Source organism: Oncorhynchus keta, chromosome 12 (assembly GCF_023373465.1).
Source record: "Oncorhynchus keta strain PuntledgeMale-10-30-2019 chromosome 12, Oket_V2, whole genome shotgun sequence".
In the NCBI taxonomy this organism is placed as follows: Eukaryota; Metazoa; Chordata; class Actinopteri; order Salmoniformes; family Salmonidae; genus Oncorhynchus; species Oncorhynchus keta.
The window spans coordinates 33,774,893-33,796,632 of record NC_068432.1 but is presented as its reverse complement, the minus strand read 5'-3'; the positions used below and the strand labels follow the sequence as shown (position 1 = coordinate 33,796,632).

The following is a 21,740-nucleotide window of genomic DNA, read 5'->3' as shown; positions in this document are numbered from 1 at the left end:
GTTTGGAATGCTCTGGATTGACGTTTACGACAGCATGTTCCAGTTCCCGCCAATGTCCAGCAACTTCGCACAACCATTGAAGAGTGGGACCACATTCCACAATCAACAGTAAGATCAACTCTATGTGAAGATGTTGCATTGCATGAGGAAAATGGTCACACCAGATACTGACTGGATTTCTGATCCACGCATCTACTTTTTAGATTTTTTTTTAAGGTGTCTGTGACCAATAGATGCATATCTGTTTTCCCAGTCATGTGAAATCCCATAGATTAGGGCCTAATTGACTGATTTCCTTATATGAACTGGATCTCCAGTAAAACTTTTAAAATTGTTGCATGTTGTGTTTTTATATTTTTGTTCAGTGTATATACAGTACAAAAGTACATGGACACCTGCTCGTTGAATATCTCTTTCCAAAATCATGGGCATTCATATGGATTTGGTCCCTCCTTTGCTGCTATAACAGCCTCCACTCTTCTGGGAAGACTTTCCACTAGACGTTGGAACATTGCTGCTGGGACTTGCTTCCATTCAGCCACGAGCATTAGTGAGGTTTGGCACTGATGTTTGGCGATTCGGCCTAGTCGCAGTCGGCATTCCAATTCATCCCAAAGGTGTTCGATGCGGTTGAGGTCAGGGCTCGTTGCAGGCCAGGCAAGTTCTTCCACACTGATCTCGGCAAACCATTTCTGTATGGACCTCGCTTTGTGCACTGGGAAATTGTAATGCTGAACCAGGAATGGGCCTTCCCCAAACTGTTGCAACAAAGTTGGAAGCACAGAATGGTCTAGAATGTCATTGTTTGCTGTGGTTTTAAGAATTTCCTTCACTGGAAGTAAATCAACTTGCGTACGCACGCCTGTGTCCGGTTTGGGCATGGTGTTAGGCTTGTGTGCGGCTTCGGCCATGGAAACCCATTTCATAAAGCTCCCGACAAACAGTTCTGAGGCTGACGTTGCTTCCAGAGGCAGTGTCGAACTCTGTAATGAGTGTTGCAACCGAGGACATGCGATTTTTACGTGCTAAGCACTTAACTTCTCGCTGCCCGGTTCTGTGAGCTTGTGTGGCCTACCAATTCGCGGCTGATCTGTTGTTGCTTCTAGATGTTTCCACTTCACAATAACAGCACTTACAGTTGACCGGGGCAGCTCTAGCAGGGCAGACATTTGACAAACTGACTTGTTGGAAAGGTAGTTTCCTATGACTGTGCCACATTGAAAGTCACTGAGATCTTCAGTACGGGCCATTCTACTGCCAATGTTTATCTATGGAAATTGCATGGCTGTGTGCTCCATTTTTATACACCTGTCCGCAATGAGTGTGGCTGAAATAGCCGAATCCACTACCTTGAAGGGCTGCCCACATACTTTTGGCTATGTAGTGTATCTATGCCCATAACCATATATCAGTATGTGCTTCTTGGTGAAGTACATTATAACTCTGTGATCTATGGGTGAACGGTCGTGTTGAGTGCAGTATCTCTTTGAAGCATACTGAACAAAAGTATAAACGCAACATGCAACAATTTCAACGATTTTACAGTTAAATAAGGAAATCAGTCAATTAAAGTTAATTCATTAGGCCCTAATCTATGGATTTCACATGACTGGGCAGGGGTGCATCCAATTAGAATGAGATTTTCCCCACAAAAAGGGCTTTTATTTAGTACAGACAAATTCTCCTCAATTTCATCAGCTGTCCGGGTGACTGATCTCAGACGATCCCGCAGCTGAAGAAGCTTGATGTGGAGGTACTGGGATGGGCTGGTTACACATGGTCTGCGGTTGTGAGGCCAGATGGATGTACTGACAAATTCTCTAAAATGGCATTGGAGGTGGCTTATGGTAGAGAAATTAACATTAAATTCTCTGCCAACAGTTCTGGTGGACATTCCTGCAGTCAGCATGCCAATTGCACACTCTCTCTCAAAACTTGAGACATCTGTGGCATTGTGTTGTGTTACAACTGCACATTTTAGAGTGGCTTTTTATTTTTCCCTAGTACAAGGTCCATCTGTGTACTGATCATGCTGTTTAATCAACTTCTTGATATACCACACCTGTCAGGTGGATGCATTATCTTGGCAAATGAGAAATACTCACTAACAGGGATGTAAACAAACGTGCACAAAATTTGGGAGAAATAACCTTTTTGTGAACATTTCTGGATCTTCAGCTCATGAAACATGGAACCAAGACTTTACATGTTGCATTTGTATTTTTGTTCAGTATAGAAACAAACCTCCAATAGTCTGCCTAATATAGATGAGATCACAGTACCCTTCAAGTTTTATTTGTCACGTGCAAAAGTACAGTGAAATGCGTAACGTGCAAGACCTACTCTGCAGTATTCAATATTAAAATAGTATAACAAATATAATATTTATATGATATCAGTGTGATTTTGAATATGATTTCAAATATGAGTTTGTTTACAGTAGCTAATATCCCCTGGGTCTTCTCCTTTTTAGTGACCAGGCATAGCCTGTAGGTCCTTGTTGTTTGCATACAGTACATCTATATAAGGGATTGTTCTGTATAGAAAATGCTTGGGTGTTCCACCTAAGTGTTTTCCGGCCCGCCTAAGTTGTAATTTTGAAATATGTAGAAAAGGTAATGTACCTATATACAGTACCAGTCAAAAGTTAGGACTCACCTACTCATTTAGTTTTTTTCTTAATTTGTACTATTTTCTACATAGTAGAATAATAGTGAAGACATCAAAACTATGAAATAACACACATGGAATCATGTAGTAACCAAAAAAGTGTTAAATAAATCAAAATATATTTGAGATTCTTCAAAGTAGCTTTGAAGAGCTTTGCACACTCTTGGTATTCTCTCAACCAGCTTTTTATTTTATTTAAACTTTTTTATTTAACTAGGCAAGTCAGTTAAGAACAAATTCTTATTTACAATGACGGCCAAACCCGGACAAACTTGGGCCAAACTTGGGCCAATTGTGCGCCGCCCTATGGGACTCCCAGTCACAACTGGATGTGATACAGCCTGGATTCGAACCAGGGACCTCTTCCACTGAGATGCAGTGCCTTAGACCGCTGCGCCACTCGGGAGCCCGAGAGTGTGTAAAGCTGTCATCAAGGCAAAGGGTGCCTACTTTGAAGAATCTCAAATATAAAATGTATTTTTATGTAATACTTTTTTGGTTGCGACATGATTCCATATGTGTTATTTCATAGTTTTCATGTCTTCACTATTATTCTACAATGTAGAAAATATTGAAAAATAAAGAGAACCCCTTGAATGAGTAGGTGTGTCCAATCTTTTGACTGGTACTGTATACAGTGCCTTGCAAAAGTATTCATCACCCTTGGTGTTTTTCCTATTTTGTTGCATTACAATCTGTAATTTAAATGTATTTTTATTTGGATTTCATGTAATGGACATACACAAAATAGTCCAAATTGGTGAAGTGAAATGAAAAAAATATAATGTTTCAAAAAATAAAAAAAAATGGAAAAGTGGTGTGTGCAAATGTATTCACCCCCTTTGTTCTGAAGCCCCTAAATAAGATCTGGTGCAAGCAATTACCTCCAGAAGTCACACAATTAGTTAAATAAAGTCCACCTGTGTGCAATTGAAGTGTCACATGATCTGTCACATGATCTCAGTATATATACACCTGTTCTGAAAGGCCCCAAAGGGCACCACTAAGCAAAGGGCACCACCAAGCAAGTGGCACCATGAAGACCAAGGAGCTCTCCAAACAGGTCAGGGACAATGTTGTGGAGAACTAGAGATCAGGGTTGGGTTCTAAAAAAATATCGGACACTATGAACATCCCACGGATCACCATAAAATCTATTATTAAAAAAATGGAAAGAATATGGCACCACAACAAACCTGCCAAGAGAGGGCCGCCCACCAAAACTCACAGACCTGGCAAGGAGGGCATTCACGAGAGAGGCAACAAAGAGACTAAAGATAACCCTGAAGGAGCTGCAAAGCTCCACAACGGAGCTTGAAGTATCTGTCCATAGGACCACTTTAAGCCAAACACTCCACAGAGCTGGACTTTATGGAAGAGTGGCTAGAAAAAAGCCATTGCTTAAAAAAAATAAATAAGCAAACACGTTTGGTGTTCACCAAAAGGCATTTGGGAGACTCCCCAAACATATGGAAGAAGGTACTCTGGTCAGATGCGACTAAAATGTAGCTTTTTGCCATCAAGGAAAATGCTATGTCTGGCGCAAACCCAACACCTCTCATCACCCCGAGAACACCATCCCCACAGTGAAGCATGGTGGTGGCAGCATCATGTTATGTTTTTCATTGGCAGGGATTGGGAAACTGGTCAGAATTGAAGGAATTATGGATGGTGCTAAATACAGGGAAATTCTTGAGGAAACCTGTTTCAGTCTTCCAGAGATTGGAGACTGGGATGGAGGTTCACCTTCCAGCAGGACAATGACTCTAAGCATACTGCTAAAGCAACAGTTGAGTGTTTTAAGGGGACATGTTTAAATGTCTTGGAATTGAGAATTGAGAATCTGTGGTATGACTTAAAGATTGCTGTACACCAGTGGAACCCATCCAACTTGATGGAGCTGGGGCAGTTTTGCCTTGAAGAATGGGCAAAAATCCCAGTGGCTAGATGTGCCAAGCTTATAGAGGCATACCCGAAGAGACTTGCAGCTGTAATTGCTACAAAAGGTGGCTCTACAAAGTATTGACTTTGGGTGGGGGGTGAATAGTTATGCACGCTCAAGTTTTCAGTTTTTCGTGTCTTATTTCTTGTTTCTTTCACAAGAAAAAATATTTAGCATCTTCAAAGTGGTAGGCATGTTCTGTAAATCAAATAATACAAACCCCCAAGAAATCCATTTTAATTCTAGGTTGTAAGGCAACAAAATAGGAAAAATGTCAAGGGGGTGAAAACTTTCGCATGCCACTGTATTAAAAATAAAAAATAAAATCTTTGAGAACTAACTCACCAAAATAAAAGCTAGGGCGAAAAAAATAATACATTCGGGATTATTTATTTTATGTTTGAGCATAACACAGCATTAGCCATGGCAAAATGCATAGAATTGCATGAAATTTAGAACTGCACAATTTTCCTCATCTCCACGGCAGGATGTTAAATTGCAGGGAATTTGCAACATTTTCTCTCCGCTCCATGTGTAGAATTGCAGGTAATTGGCTTAAAATGCAAACATTACTCTGCACCGCCAAGATTGGGGGCCTCAAATGTTCTTGCACATGAACCGGACCGAATTTGGCTGCGTCGATGGGCCGACCATGGCATTGCCACATCCCCCTGCCACACCCACCTTTTTGACCCAAAAAATATTTTAATGTGTGTGTGTCTTTTATGAGCAGCACATACAATGTTGTCTCAGCGTTGGCTCAGAGCCAGAAATAAGAGGGGAAAATAAACACTCTCAGGAAGAAATAGACTCAATAATGGAAAATGCTCCACATCAAAGCAGCCCCCCTCCCCTCCATCTCTCACTGCCTTCAATTTAATTTTACAGCATATTTAAACTTGTGCCCTCTCGTTGTTACATAAAAGTGTTTTGGCATACAATGTTGCTAGGGAAACATGGAAACACTTTCAAACCAAGCTTTTAAGATGTTGGAGTGCAGATGATTTGAGTTAGAAAAATTGCATGTTCTCACTTGAGTGTGGTCAGATGTTGATAACTTCAAATTGTATTAGTCACATGCGCCAAATTCAACGAGCCCTTAACCAACAATGCAGTTAAAAAATAAGAATAAGAAATAAAAGTAATAAGTAATTAAAGAGCAGCAGTAAAATAACAATAGCGAGACTATATACAGGGGCGTACCGGTACAGAGTCAATGTGTGGGAGCACCGGTTAGTCGAGGTAGTTGAGGTAATATGTACATGTAGGTAGAGTTATTAAAGTGACTATGCATAGATAATAACAACAGAGAGTAGCAGCGGCATAAGGGGGGTGCAATGCAAATAGTCTGGGTAGCCATTTGATTAGATGTTCAGGAATCTTATGGCTTGGGGGTAGAAGCTGTTTAGATGCATCTGGGACCTAGACGTGGCGCTCTGGGACAGCTTGCCGTGCGGTAGCAGAGAGAACATTGTACGACTAGGGTGGCTGGAGTCTTTGGCAATTTTTAGTGCCTTCCTCTGACACCACCTGGTATAGAGGTCCTGGATGGCAGGAAGCTTTGCCTCAGTGATGTACTGGGCCGTACGCACTACCCTCTGTATTGGTGGCCGAGCAGTTGCCATACCAGGCAGTGATGCAACCAGATGCTCTTGATTGCTCCCATGCCAAATCTTTTCAGTCTCCTGAGGGGGAATATGTTTTGTCGTGCCCTCTTCACGACTGTCTTGGGGTGCTTCCTTGGACCATGTTAGTTTTTTGGTGATGTTGACACCAATTAACTTGAAGCTTTCAACCTGCTCCACTACAGCCCAGTTGATGAGAATGGGGGTGTGCTCGGTCCTCTTTTTCCTGTAGTCCACAATAATCTCCTTTGTCTTGATCACATTGAGGGAGAGGTTGTTTGCACCACACGACCAGGTCTCTGACCACCTCCCTATAGGCTGTCTCGTCGTTGTCGGTGACCAGGGCTACCACTGTTGTCATCGACAAACTTAATGATGGTGTTGGAGTTGTGCCTGGCCGTGGAGTCATGAGTGAACAGGGAGAACAGGAGGGGACTGACCATTCACCCCTGAGGGGCCCCTGTGTTGAGAATCAATGTGGCGGATGTGTTGCTATCTAACCCTACCACATGGGGGCGGCCCGTCAGGAAGTCCAGGATCCAGTTGCAGAGGGAGGTGTTTAGTCCCAGGGTCCTTAGCTTATTGATACGCTTTGAGGGCACTATGGTGTTGAACGCTGAGCTGTAGTCAATGAATAGCATTCTCACATAGGTGTTTCTTTTGTTCAGGTGGGAAAGGGCAGTGTGGAGTGCAGTAGAGATTGCATCATCAGTTAGGATGGTATGCAAATTGGAGAGGGTCTATGGTTTCTGAGATAATGGTGTTGCGGTGAGCCATGACCAGTCTTTCAAAACACTTCATGGCTACAGACGTGAGTGCTACGGGTTGGTAGCCATTTATGCAGGATTCCTTAGTGTTCTTGGGCACAGGGACGATGGTGGTCTGCTTGAAACATGTTGGTATTACAGACTCGGACAGGGAGAGGTTGAAAATGTCCGTGAAGACACTTACCAGTTGGTCAGCGCATGCTCGCAGTACACATTCTGGTAATCCGTCTGGCCCTGTTGACCTGTTTTAAAGGTCTTACTCACATCAGCTGCGGAGAGCGTGATCCTACAGTCTAACGGAACAGCTGATGCTCTCATGCATGCTGATGCTCTCATGCATGTTTCGGTGTTATTTGCCTCGAAGCGAGCATAGAGGTAGTTTAGCTCGTCTGGTAGGCTCGTGTCACTGGGAAGCTCTCGGGTGTGCTTCCCTTTGTAGTCTGTAATGGTTTGCAAGCCCTGCCATATCTGACAAGCGTCAGAGCCGGTATAGTATGATTCGATCTTAGTCCTTTTTAGTCCTTTTGCCTGTTTGATGGTTCATCGGGGGCATAGCGGGATTTCTTATAAGCTTCCGGGTTAGATTCCCGCTCCTTGAAAGCGGCAGCTCTAGTCTTTAGCTCAGTGCAAATGTTGCTCGTAATTAATGACTTCTAGTTGTGGTATGTACGTATGGTCACTGTAGGGACGACGTCATCAATGCATTTATTGATGAAGCCAATGACTAATGTGGTGTACTCCTCAATGCCATCAGAGGAATCCCGGAACATATTCCAGTCTGTGCTAGCAAAACAGTCATGTAGCTTAGCATCTGCTTCATCTGACCCATTTTTTTTATTGATTAAGTCACTGGTGCTTCCTGCAGGAATCAGGATTTACGGTCAGATTTACGGTCAGATTTGCCAAATGGAGGGCGAGGGAGAGCATTGTATGCGTCTCTGTGAGTGGAGTAAAGGTGGTCCAGAGGTATTGCATTTATTTATTTATTTAAAAAAACAAAAAAACATCTTTCTCTGTTTGCACATTTAACAATGCTGATAGAAATTTGGTAAGACTGATTAAAGTTGTCCTACATTAAAGTCCCCAACTACTACGAGCACCGCCTCAGAATACATGGCGGAATACAGCTCATTCAGTGCGGTCTTAGTGCCAGCCATCGCTATCAAAGAGTCTTTTGGCAACAGCAATTAGCTGCTAGGGCATTTACCATGAAGATATTAACTTTGTCTGTTAGCTTACTAACGGACGTATGTACATTTTTGTAATATAATGTCTGTGGTGGTATGTTGACCGCTACGAAAAATACAGATGGACTCTCTAGGTAGGTAGTGTGGTGTATCGCTTATCAGGAGATGCTCTACCTCAGGTGAGCAAAACCTGGAGACTTCCCTAGATATCGTTCACCAGCTGTTATTTACAAAAATCCATAGCCCGCCGACCATTGTCTTACCAGACGCCGCTGTTCTATCCTGCCGAAACAGTGTAGAACCAGCCAGCTGTATGTTGATAATGTTCTCGTTCAGCCATGACTCCATGAAGCATAAGATATTACAGTTTTGAATGTTGGTAGTTTAATCTTCCTTGTAGGTCATTGATTTTATTTTTCAAAGATTGCACATTTGCTAGCAGAATGGAAGGCAATGGGGTTTATTAGATCGCTAATGAATTCTCCGAAGGCAGCCCGCCATCTGGCTCCTTTTTCTCTGCATTCTCTTCACTCAAATGACAGGGATCTAGGCCTGTTCCCATGGTTCTTTGTTTTCCGTAGTAGATGGTTAGACCAGCGAACTAGGTATCACAGGTCATAATAAAAGCTCTGCTTGTGGCGCAGAACTTAGTTGGTCAACTGCTGGGATTGATTAGATGAGTCAATTCACCTGGTTTCCCTAAACAGCTGCCAATTCCGGGGTCAATATGACAGCAAATACTGCAACACCCTGCAGACCTGATCCTGTATTACGAAGCCTTTTAGAGTAGGACTGTTGATCAAGTGTCAGTCTTTTTGATCATAATGAATTGGGAGTATTGGGACTGATTGGGACCTGATTCCAGATGAGCACTCCTACTCTGAGATTCTTTGTGAATATAGGCCCAGATCCATCTGTCTATACTAGACCTTGCTTTCACTTTTTGGGTTGTTGTACTATAAAGATACCGGACTCTCCTACCTCTTCCTCTTCTCCATTCAGCAGCAGAGACCTCCCAACAGGCCCAAACCCAAAATGGCGGCCTCGTCTCCTGCGCCTGCGGTCAAGCTGTCGGCCAGCCGGAGCACTTCTGGGGCCCGGAGAAGGAGGACGCGATGTCGGAAGTGTGAGGCGTGCCTGAGGACAGAGTGTGGAGAATGCCACTTCTGTAAAGACATGAAGAAGTTTGGAGGGCCGGGTCGCATGAAACAGTCCTGCATCATGAGGCAGTGTATCGCGGTAGGCCTCATACTAACCTGCAGAGTATTTGGACATTCTTTGTATGTGTGCTGACATTTTATCTGGTGACTATGTGCAGAGGGGGAGTTTCTAATATACTAATGTGGTGTTTGTTTGTTGTCTCCAGCCTGTCCTACCCCACACTGCGGTGTGTCTGGTGTGTGGGGAGGCAGGGAAGGAGGACACGGTGGAGGAAGAGGAGGACAAATTTAACCTCATGCTCATGGAGTGCTCCATCTGCAATGAGATAGTCCATCCCCTCTGCCTAAAGGTAAACTGCTCAAGACAGAATGCTGTTAATGAGCATCTTATCTGTTTGATTTAATTGATTGCAGTGTACATATTATCATAATTATGTTCCTGCCCCCATCATCCGCTCCGACAAAAATTGGTCCGCAGATTAACCTAGTTGCCTAAACCCTTCAATAAAGGACTTATTCTGCAAATGATAAATCATAGCTTTGTTTCGTACTTTATCACTTTTACTTGTGCTTCCTATCACCTTCACCCACTCACTACTTGTGCTCTCTTGTTCAGGTGAAGAATTCTGGTGGAGTTGTAAATGAAGAGTTGCCAAACTGCTGGGAGTGTCCAAAATGCAACCATGCAGGGAAAACCGGGAAAGTAAGTATCTATGTGGTTGTGGAAATGAATGTTCTAGGCAGAATATCTACGTTCTGCACTGTTCAATAAATCACTTTTATTATAAGAAGACTTGAATTGTCTGGAAACAAATAGGCAAAAGGTATAAAGTTGTCTTCCCTTGTTTCTTCCCTTTTGGCTGTCAAGCAAAAAAGAGGACCAGGATTCAAGTACGCGTCCAACCTTCCCGGGTCGCTGCTGAAGGACTCGCGATTGAACCGTGACGTTAAGGAAGAGTCCGACCTGCCCAGTGTGCCAATATCACCCACTGCAGTGAAGAGGAAGGCAGAGCGTGATGACACCCCCAAGAGGAAAGCAGAGGAATATCCTCCTCTGAAGAAACGTTCTCCCATGTTGTCTCTGGGCGGGCTACCTCATCCCCGACCCAGGCCTGAGGACAACCCTCTGAGGAAGAAGAGGAAGCTGTTCGACATCAAAGATGAGGACGAGCCTCCTGTTGTCAAGAAAAAGGTCATTTATCCAACAGGCTTTAGGCTGGCCATGGATAATTATTTTTATATTGACTGTCTTTACTGAGCATTCCTCTTGATTTGATAAGGGACAGATTTGATAAGGCCCAGAGTTTATTTTGTCAAGATTCTATTACCAAACAATAACCTTTTGATTTGAGAATTTGTAGTCCACTTACTTGACAAACACTGTTTGGAGAAAAATATATGATAAATAAGGTATTTTATAAAAATGCAAATTAACTGTAAAGATGATTATTTGATAATTGATATGCTCCCCATGTTCCCTTACAGAAGAAGCCCCCAAAACCTGATGACACCTTCACCTCCAAGCTCTTACGGCCCATCAAGCAAGAGAAAGTTGATGAGGACGAAGACCATGAAGATGACAGATACACAGGGGACAGGGTTGCAGCTAAAGGGAAAAGGGAAGAGGAGGAAGATAAGGAGGATGATGAGGAGGAAGAAGAGAAAGATGGTGTAGAGGACAGTAAAGATAGTAAAGTAAAGACTATGCTGAGTCCACTGCTACGAACGTCTGCAGCCAGAGAGAGTGACCAGTCCTGCTCCAGCTCTCCCCGGGCAGGGCCCAGCAGTGAGGGGGGCGATGCCCCAGACAAGACACTTGGCCAGCTGAAGGCACACCAGCGACGCCGCCTACCCAACAAAGAGCTGAGCAAGGAGCTGAGCAAAGAGCTCAACCTGGAGATCCAGAAGACCGAGGACTGCTTGGCCAATCAGAACCGCAGACCACTGAAGGGGGAGAACAGCCCAACCAATAACAACCGTCGACCACTGAAGACTGAGGACTCCTCTATCAATCAGAACCGCAGACCACTAAAAACAGAGGACTCCCCCACCAATCATAACCGCAGGCCAATTAAGACAGAGGATGGCCTATCCAATCACAATCGTCAACCATTGAAGACAGAGGACTGCTTGGCCAATCAGAACCACAGGCCAATGAAGACAGAGCCTGAGAGTGACGGGGAGGAGCCTAAGCCTAAACGGCCACTCGACAACGGCAGCAGTGACCTCGGAGACTGGCTCCACCCCAGGGGGCGGGAGGTGAATGGGACGCCCCGCCAGCTCTCGCCCCTGGGGTGGAACCGCAGCCCTCCGATCACACCTATTTGTCCACGCCCCCCTCCCTGCCACTCACCGCCCAAGTGTGTACAGATGGAGCGTCACGTGATCCGGCCGCCTCCCATCAGCCCCCCACCAGACAGACTTCCCCTTGATGACGGACAGGCCCACGTGATGCGCAGGGAGGTGTGGATGGTCGTGTTCAGCCACCTCGCACACAGAGACCTGTGTGTCTGCATGCGTGTCTGCAAGACCTGGAACAGATGGTGAGCTGTAGCTATCGGAGGTCGTGTCTACAATTACATGCAACTTCTGCTATCAGAATACGAAGATCGCATGGGTCTAGACGCACAAAAGTCACTTTGGTCGGATTCTGTTCAGATCTGTCTGACCACTTCAGGAGGTGGTCAAGGATGCTTGTGTGCGGATTTTTCCTCAATCTAGACGCAATCAGGCTACCAAAAGCGCATACAGTGGACAACGTCACCAGTGTCTAGAAAACTTGTGTTTTGGGACCGAAAGGCACTTTTATATTTATTTATAAAGCCCTTCTTACATCAGCTGATATCTCAAAGTGCTGTACCGAAACCCAGCCTAAAACCCCAAACAGCAAGCAATGCAGGTGTAGAAGCACGGTGGCTAGGAAAAACTAGCCAAAAACTAGTGTGTGAGGATCGTGTTTGCTAGCCTCATAAATGCTTTTGTTTGGCTAGAGTTATGCAATCCCTTCAGCATTGCTTGCTAGCTACAGAGGTTAGCTGGCTACTTAGCTATACAGTAGTTAGCTACTGCCGTCTGTTGTTGTTGTTATCATATTTAGCTTATTCCACCATTTGTAAAATGCATACTGGCATTTGATTATAGTGCAGGAACGGACACAATGTGGACACTTTTAAATGTAGACTTGTGACGTGTTCGGAATTCCATGATCAGACCTCCATTATCAGAATACTAAAGCTGCATGAACTGTCATGTCCAGACAGGGCCTGATAGACCAAAGCGTCTGATACGAAGTTGGACAAGTCAATCTTGTGAATAGTGGGTTGTGTTTTTCAAAGTGGCCCTTGTTTATTGGAAAGACCGTATGAACACTAAGCTGTAAGGCTCTCTAGCCTAGAGCTCTCATCTCAAGTGTAGTCTTTCCACAGCTGTAGCCATGGTGGCTGTGTGATCTTGTGGTTACCTTCGCCCCTGCCTCCTCAGGTGCTGTGATAAGAGGCTGTGGACGCAGATCGATCTGAACCGCTGTAAGTCCATCACTCCCCTCATGCTGAGTGGCCTCATCCGCAGACAGCCTGTGGCTCTGGACCTCAGCTGGACCAACATCTCCAAGAAGCAGCTCAGCTGGCTCATCAACAGACTGCCAGGTATATTAAACACCAGCCAGCAGTGTTGTAATTGAGGCAATGTGCATATCCCTCTGTGGCTTTATAATAGAACGGTCTACAGTATACACCTAGCCATTATACTGTGTCTCTGTCCATGGCTCTGGGTACACCCTGCAAACCTGATGTCACCACTGCAGCCGGTTACTGTGCTTCTCTGTACTGAGAGCATTGATAGGAACGTGTTTAATGTGACTAGTTTGGTGATAATGTAACGCTGTCTTTGTTTCCTTGGTTGGGTGAGCTGGAAGTTTCAGAGAATGCTGCCGTATGGCTGCCACTCTGCTCCATAATAATGGTATCCCCAGGGGTTCCTCAGTGTTTCTGACGATTGGCTTTGTTTCTTCTTAGAATTCATTATGTGGCAACTGTAATTACATTTACATAGTGATGCTTTTTGTTTGCTTGATTTTGCACCCTCAGGTTAATGAACTGTTGGAGACTATTAAGATCCCCCCCCCAAAAGATTGAACGGGGCAGCAGATAATGTTACACGTTTTGAGTTACTTAATTAGGACTGACTTAGTCCAAGGGAGGCAAACCCAATTCTGTGTTATTATGGCGTTTTGGTTTCGGGTCATTTTGACAGTGCTAGGGTGTGTTTAGTAGGAATTGAGAGAGCGAGCGATGTCGTTGAGTTTGACCCCTCTTAACCCCTGACTTTTGTCCCTGCAGGTCTGCGGATGCTGCTGCTCTCAGGCTGCTCCTGGGTGGCTGTGTCTGCCCTCTGCACCGCCAGCTGCCCGCTGCTGCGGACCCTGGACGTCCAGTGGGTAGAGGGTCTCAAAGACGCCCAGATGAGGGATCTGCTCTCACCCCCCACAGACAACAGACCAGGTAGGTTTTCGCCATCCTGCACTGTGTTAGTGACCATCTGGACACATGGTGTGAAGTATTGAACAGTATGTCAATCTGCTTTGCAGTCCAGTCAGGCTGCTGCAGCCCATCCATGTCAGGTCTTGCTGTGCTCTCTGCTGAATGTTTGTGTCGGTCTTTATAGCCACACAGCTGGAATAGCTTGCATTCGATTTTGCCCCTAGTAGAAGTAAAGAAGCTTTAAAAAAGGAAGAAAATGAACTTGACAAGCATTCAATCTTTGTCTCTCTCTCCCTCCCTAGGTCAGCTGGACAACAGGAGTAAGCTGCGAAATGTGGTGGACCTGCGTCTGGCCGGGCTGGACATCACGGACACCTCTCTGCGCCTCCTCATCCGCTACATGCCCCAGCTGACCAGACTGGACCTGAGCTACTGCAACCACGTCACTGACCAGTCAGTCAACATTCTGACCGCTGCAGGGACCACCACCAGAGACTCGCTCACTGACATTAAACTCTCCGGTAGGGGCATACAAGGCCATGTCACAATGCCTACTATCACTATAGACATTGGCCATGTCAGAATGTCTCTACTAAAAGTAATCACTGCTAACAGTACTATTCACTATTTAGAACATACTGGTGACAATCCGGACATGGCCATTGACCTCTCATTGCAAAGTTCATTCATTGCTTCATAGGTCTTATTGAATAACAAATGTTCCCTACTGAGATGAATGTGTGCCTCGTAAAGTCATATCTCGACCCCATAAACACCAGTATAAAGTATGAATAGCTTTAATTGTCTCTATTTCTGATGCACAGTTGGAGCCATGGGGTGGAGTAAAACTAGGCTCCATTCCAAACACCATAACTGAAGTACCCCCATGGTTCTCCTCTCCCTGAGTAGTGCTGTTAAAGGTTGGGTCAATGTGGGACAGACAGACAGGGCACCACTGTTTTCTAATTATCCACTGTCAGTCACTGTTAATGGGTGAAGCCGTCACCCATTGACTGCACTCAATATGCTCATGACAATGGTGAGGTTTTGGTTGGAGCCTTTATTCTAGAAAACAAATGACTGTTATGGCCAAGTATATAGTATAAATCCAACAACCTAATACTGTATCTTCCTCCTCCCTGATCTCTGCAGTGTGCAACAGAGTCACGGACCAGTCCCTGACTTACTTCAAGCGCTGTGGAAGCATCTGTCACATTGACTTGCGATACTGCAAGCAGGTGACCAAAGAGGGCTGCGAGCAATTCATTGCTGAGATGTCAGTGAGTGTACAGTTTGAACTAGTAGAGGAGAAACTACTGCTGAAACTCAGCTAGTGGACAAACAGCAGGTTGACGAAGACTGTACAGTATGCACTGGCTAGCTAGGAAACTCGTCAGAATAAGGAACTGGCAAGGGTGATGTTATCACCATGGAGACGGTGTTGTATTTCACTCACCTCTGTGCAAAAAAACAACCCACATTGGAAATGGCATAAGACATTTTAAAAGTGACTGTTGCCCTGATACTCATTAAATGGCTCTTGTGCTGCTGAAGCAAGAATGTTTTCCAAAACAGGATGTTCAAGACACCTGGCTGTACTGGAAATTTGACAGAGCATGTTTTTTTTTTTTCTTCCTTTGTCTTTGCTAAGATATTGAAGTATTTTATTTTTTCTTTCTGCAAGTGAACTCTAAACATACATACATACATACATACAGTGGGGCAACAACTTCAACTATGACAGACAAAATGAGGGGAAAAATCCAGAAAATCTCATTGTAGGATTTTTAATGAATTTATTTGTAAATTATGGTGGAAAATAAGTATTTGGTCAGCTACAAACAAGCAAGATTTCTGGCTCTCACAGACCTGTAACTTCTTTAAGAGGCTCCTCTGTCCTCCACTCGTTACCTGTATTAATGGCACCTGTTTGAACTTGTTATCAGTATAAAAGACACCTGTCCACAACCTCAAACAGTCACACTCCAAACTCCACTATGGCCAAGTCCAAAGAGCTGTCAAAGGACACCAGAAACAAAATTGTAGACCTGCACCAGGCTGGGAAGACTGCATCTGCAATAGGTAAACAGCTTGGTTTTAAGAAATCAACTGTGGGAGCAATTATTAGGAAATGGAAGACATACAGTACCACTGATAATCTCCCTCGATCTGGGGCTCCACGCAAGATCTCACCCCGTGGGGTCAAAATGATCACAAGAACGGTGATCAAAAATCCCAGAACCACACGGGGGGACCTAGTGAATGACCTGCAGAGAGCTAGGACCAAAGTCACAAAGCCTACCATCAGTAACACACTACGCCGCCAGGGACTCAAATCCTGCAGTGCCAGACGTGTCCCCCTACTTAAGCCAGTACATGTCCAGGCCCGTCTGAAGTTTGCTAGAGAGCATTTGGATGATCCAGAAGAATATTGGGAGAATGTCAGATGGTCAGATGAAACCAAAATAGAACTTTTTGGTAAAAACTCAAATCGTCGTGTTTGGAGGACAAAGAATGCTGAGTTGCATCCAAAGAACATCATACCTACTGTGAAGCATGGGGGTGGAAACATCATGCTTTGGGGCTGTTTTTCTGCAAAGGGACCAGGATGACTGATCCGTATAAAGGAAAGAATGAATGGGGCCATGTATTGTGAGATTTTGAGTGAAAACCTCCTTCCACAACAAGGGCATTAAAGATGAAACGTGGCTGGGTCTTTCAGCATGACAATGATCCCAAACACACCACCCAGGCAATGAAGGAGTGGCTTCGTAAGAAGCATTTCAAGGTCCTGGAGTGGCCTAGCCAGTCTCCAGATCTCAACCCATAGAAAATCTTTGGAGGAAGTTGAAAGTCCGTGTTGCCCAGCAACAGCCCCAAAACATCATTGCTCTAGAGGAGATCTGCATGGAGGAATGGACCAAAATACCAGCAACAGTGTGTGAAAACCTTACAGAAAACGTTTGACCTCTGTCATTGCCAACAAAGGGTATATAACAAAGTATTGAGATAAACTTTGACCAAATACTTATTTTCCACCATAATTTGCAAATAAATTCATTAAAAATCCTACAATGTGATTTTCTGGATTTATTTTCTCATTTTGCCTGTCATAGTTGAAGTGTACCTATGATGAAAATTACAGGCCTCTCTCATCTTTTTAAGTGGGAGAACTTGCACAATTGGTGGCTGACAATACTTTTTTGCCCCACTGTACGTACATACATACATACATACATACATACATACATACAAATACATTTAAACCTTTTTTCACAATTCCTGACATTTAATCCTAGTACTAATTCCATGTTTTAGGTCAGTTAGGATCGCCACTTTATTGTAAGAATGTGAAATTTCAGAATAATAGTCGAGAGAATGATTTATGTCAGCTTTTATTTATTTCATCACCTTCCCAGTGGGTCAGAAGTTTACATACACTCAATTAGGATTTGGTAGCTTTGCCTTTAAATTGTTTAACTTGGGTCAAATGTTTCGGGTAGCCGTCCACAAGCTTCCCACAATAAGTTGGGTGAATTTAGTCCTGTTCCTCCTGACAGAGCTGGTGTGACTGAGTCAGGTTTGTAGGCCTCCTTGCTCGCACACACTTTTTCAGTTCTGCCCACAAATTGTTTATGGGATTGAGGTCAGGGCTTTGTGATGGCCACTCCAATACCTTGACTTTGTTGTCCTTAAGCCATTTTGCCACAACTTTGGAAGTATACTTGGGGTCATTGTCCATTTGGAAGATGCCTTTGCGACTAAGCTTTAACTTCCTGACTGATGTCTTGAGATGTTGCTTCAATATATCCACATGCTTTTCCCACCTCTATTTTGCGATGTGCACCAGTCCCTTCTGCAGGAAAACACCCACACAACATGATGCTGCCACTCTTGTGGTTCACGGTTGGGATGGTGTTCTTCAGCTTGCAAGCCTCCCCCTTTTTCCTCCAAACCAACAATGATCATTATGGCCAATCGTTTCTATTTTTGTTTCATTCTCCAAAAAGTACCATCTTTGTCCCCATGTGCAGTTGCAAACCATATTCTGGCTTTTTATGGCAGTTTTGGAGCAGTGGCTTCTTCCTTGCTGAGCGGCCTTTCAGGTTATGTCGATATAGGACTCGTTTTACTGTGGATATAGATACTTTTGTACCTGTTTCCTCCAGCATCTTCACAAGATCCTGTTGTTCTGGGATTGATTGGCACTTTTCGCACCAAAGTACGTTCATCTCCAGGAGACCGAACGCATCTCCTTCCCGAGTGGTATGACGGCTGTGTGGTCCCATGGTGTTTATACTTGCATACTATTGTTTGTACAGATGAACGTGGTACCTTCAGGCCTTTGGAAATTGCTCCCAAGGATGAACCAGACTTGTGGAGGTCTACAATTTATTTTCTGATGTCTTGGCTGATTTCTTTTGATTTTCCCATGATGTCAAGCAAAGAGGCACTGTGTTTGAAGGTAGGCCTTGAAATACATCCACAGGTACACCTCCAATTGACTCAAATGATATCAATTAGCCTATTAGAAGCTTCTAAAGCCATGACATCATTTTCTGGAATGTTCCAAGCTTCTGACTCACTGGATTTGTGATACAGTGAATTATAAGTGAAATAATCTGTCTGTAAACAATTGTTGGAAAAATGACTTGTATCATGCACAAAGTAGATGTCCTAACTGACTTGCCAAAACTACAGTTTATTAAAAAGACATTTGTGGAGTGGTTGAAAAACGAGTTTTAATGACTCCAACCTAAGTGCATGTAAACTTCAACTATATATATATGTATATATATATATATATATATATATATATGTCATTTAAAATGACCTTATTTTTTGAAGAAAATCCTTTTTTTTGTCCGTTTAAAATAACATCAAATTGATCAGAAATGCAGTGGAGACAGTGTTAATGTTGTAAATGACTATTGTAGCTGGAAACGGCAGATTTTTAATGGAATATCTAAATAGGTGTACAGAGGCCCATTATCAGCAACCATCACTCCTGTGTTCCAATGGCACGTTGTGTTAGCTAATCCAAGTTTATAATTTTAAAAGGCTAATTGATCATTAGAAAACCCTTATGAAATTATGTTAACACAGCTGAAAACTGTTGTGCTGATTTAAAGAAGAAATACAACTGAGCAAGAGGACAAGTACATAAGAATGTCGAGGTTGTGAAACAGACGCCTCACACGTCCTCAAATGGCAGCTTCATTAAATAGTACCCGCAAAACATTGTCAACAGTGAAGAGGCAACTCTAGGAGGCTGGCCTTCTTGGCAGAGTTGCAAAGAAAAAGCCATATCTCAGACTGGCCAATAAAAAAAGAAGGTTAAGATGGGCAACAGATCACAGACACTGGACCGAGGAACTCTGCCTAGAAGACCAGTATCCCGGAGTCGCCTCTTCACTGTTGACGTTGAGACTGGTGTTTTTAAAAAACAAGGACATTTTTGAGTGACCCCAAACTTTTGAACGGTAGTGTATGTATGTATGTATGTATGTACGTACGTACGTACACACACATACACACACACACACACTGAGTGAAAAAAAACATTAGGAACACCTTCCTAATATGGAGTTGCACCATTTTGCCCTCAACAGCCTCATTACGTTGGGGACTCTACAAGGTGTCAAGTTTTCTCCAATGCTTCCTACAGTTGTGTCAAGTTGGCTGGATGTACTTTGGGTGGTGGACCATTCTTGATACACACGGGAAACTTGCGTGTGAAAAACCCAGCAGTGTTGCAGTTCTTGCCTCACTCAAACTGGTGTGCCTGGCTCCTACTACTGTAACCTTTTGAAAGGCACTTAAATCTTTTGTCTTCCCATTCCACTTCTGAATGGCACGCATACACAAGACATGTCTCAATTGTTGCAAGGCTTAGAAATCCTTTTTTAACGTGTCTCCTAAACCTTCATCTACACTGGTTTGAAGTGGATTTAACATCACATTAATAAGGGACCATAGCTTTCACCGGGATTCACCTGGTCAGTCTGTCATGGAAAGAGCAGGTGTTCTCTTTCCACGAGGAATGATTGTTTTGGGTTAAAAACCACTCCAGGCCACTCTTGAACATCTAAAAATAACTGCCTTTTTTCTGACCGGCAAATGTGCTTTTGACGAACACATCGGTCAGAAAAGAAATCTTTGCGGCTCAACGTTTAATTTTGAAAAGCTGATGTGGCCCTCGAGCCAAAATGATAGGCCACCCCTGGTGTACACAATGGTCATGTTTTTCTCATTTTGTTAATGATTTTCTTTTGTTGCAGCGCACCGTTTATGCATTATACAGAACAATTTTTTAAATCAAAGTGTTTCATACTTTTGTGCAGTACTGAATGCACGTATTTACATGTACCATTTTGATTGAAAAGTGTCAATCTGCCTCACTGTTTGTTTTTGACTATTTAGCCTCAAACCTCTGAAGATTTATGCCAATAGAGCAGTAGCTTGTTTTCTGTGCAGGTGTTTTATATTGTATTTATTTAAGTGCTGCTATTTCATTTTGATACTTGTACACAGGTACTTTCTCCTTTCTGTACACAGGTACTTTCTCCTTTCCATAGAACAGTTGTTTTTACTCCACTTCAATTTCTAAATATCTATAAAAATCGATTTCCACTGTTTGACAATTTGTTTTATATTACTGTACTTTCCCAGGTTTATCAAGCCAGTGTGAGTTGGCACCAGTGACCGTTTGCTAGAGGAAGCATCATGAGACTGATTTAAAGTCTACTGTCAATCAGTCTCTATATACTAGGCTGTTTTTAATTGTATTTATTTTTTACAAGGGATTCTCACACCTATAGATGCAGGTTTTAAAGACATGCTCCTGAACTTTGCCGACTAGTAAGTCTTTTTTAAACCTCACACTTTCGACTGAATGTGTCAATGCCGTTCATACATGCATAATCTATGAACAGAATTACTGTTCCACGAAATCGCTAGTTTGAAAGTGACTGTTTACTGGAAACTGTAGGCTCTGCCATTTCCCCCCCACGTGGGCTTGCCCCCTAGCAATTTGAGCTTCAGCCCCTCGCAATCAAATTGTATTTGTCACGTGCGCCGAATACAATGGTTGTAGACTTAACCGTATAATGCTTGAGTGACAGCTAGCAAGATGTACACATAAGAGAGAGAGAGCAATGATGTGGTGCACATATCTGATGTGGTATGCAGTTTTCGGGGACCAGTTTTATCTTATGAGCACTACTTTCAGAGCTACTGGCTAAAAAGTATACAAAAGTACTGAAGAATCTCTTTAACCAGACACAGTATAGTATGTGTATATGGTATAATAATAACCTGCATACACAAGTAAAGCCACTACTTACTACTGGTGTAATATAAGGAATGTAGTTAGTTACCTGTCAGACACTGACGTACAGTTCCCCAGTTTGTATTTAACTCATGTTAATTACAGGAAATAACAAAAGTATGGCTACTGGGGGGTCCTAATGTGTATATAAATCTACTTTTTTTGTATGAGGACAGGCCTAACTACCAACCATGTCTTCCCTGTGCAGTTGGGAAATATTTTAGTACTAGTATGTCATTGGTTCAACTGTATATACTGTATAGAGAACTGTTTGTGACTTGAGTTATAAAAATTAATTCTAAATACTGAACTCTATTTTTGGTCATGTTTCCACGATCGTCTTAATTTATCTTTTTGGTCATGTTTATAAGCATTGTGTGCAATATGTAAACAAAAACATTTGTGAAATATGTTTAAAGTATGTCATATGTTGGATTATCTATTCACGGTTTTTACATTCTGAAATAAAGACCTTAAACATCAACATTTGGAATAGTTTGCCATTTTGTCAACTTGCATTCTTTAAACTGGGGATAAACAATTGATTTGGGGTAACCGGTCGGATACAGCAGCGTTAAAAC

General features: G+C 43.2%; 1 protein-coding gene across 3 annotated transcripts in view; it reads left to right on the top strand.

Moving 5' to 3' along the window:
* Positions 1-21,643, top strand: part of LOC118370471 (lysine-specific demethylase 2B-like) — a 49,113-nt gene extending 27,470 nt beyond the window's left edge. For 2 of the 3 annotated variants that reach the window (XM_052458040.1, XM_035755480.2), the window contains exons 13-21: positions 9,194-9,430; positions 9,558-9,701; positions 9,968-10,054; positions 10,220-10,543; positions 10,837-11,894; positions 12,832-12,995; positions 13,689-13,850; positions 14,132-14,350; positions 14,982-21,643. In XM_052458040.1, the coding sequence (XP_052314000.1) occupies positions 9,194-9,430; positions 9,558-9,701; positions 9,968-10,054; positions 10,220-10,543; positions 10,837-11,894; positions 12,832-12,995; positions 13,689-13,850; positions 14,132-14,350; positions 14,982-15,163 (2,577 nt within the window). In that variant the 3' untranslated portion in view covers positions 15,164-21,643. The remainder of the gene's footprint in view (positions 1-9,193; positions 9,431-9,557; positions 9,702-9,967; positions 10,055-10,219; positions 10,544-10,836; positions 11,895-12,831; positions 12,996-13,688; positions 13,851-14,131; positions 14,351-14,981) is intronic. The other variant, XM_035755481.2, reaches the window with a different exon arrangement.
* The last annotated feature ends 97 nt before the right edge of the window (positions 21,644-21,740 follow it).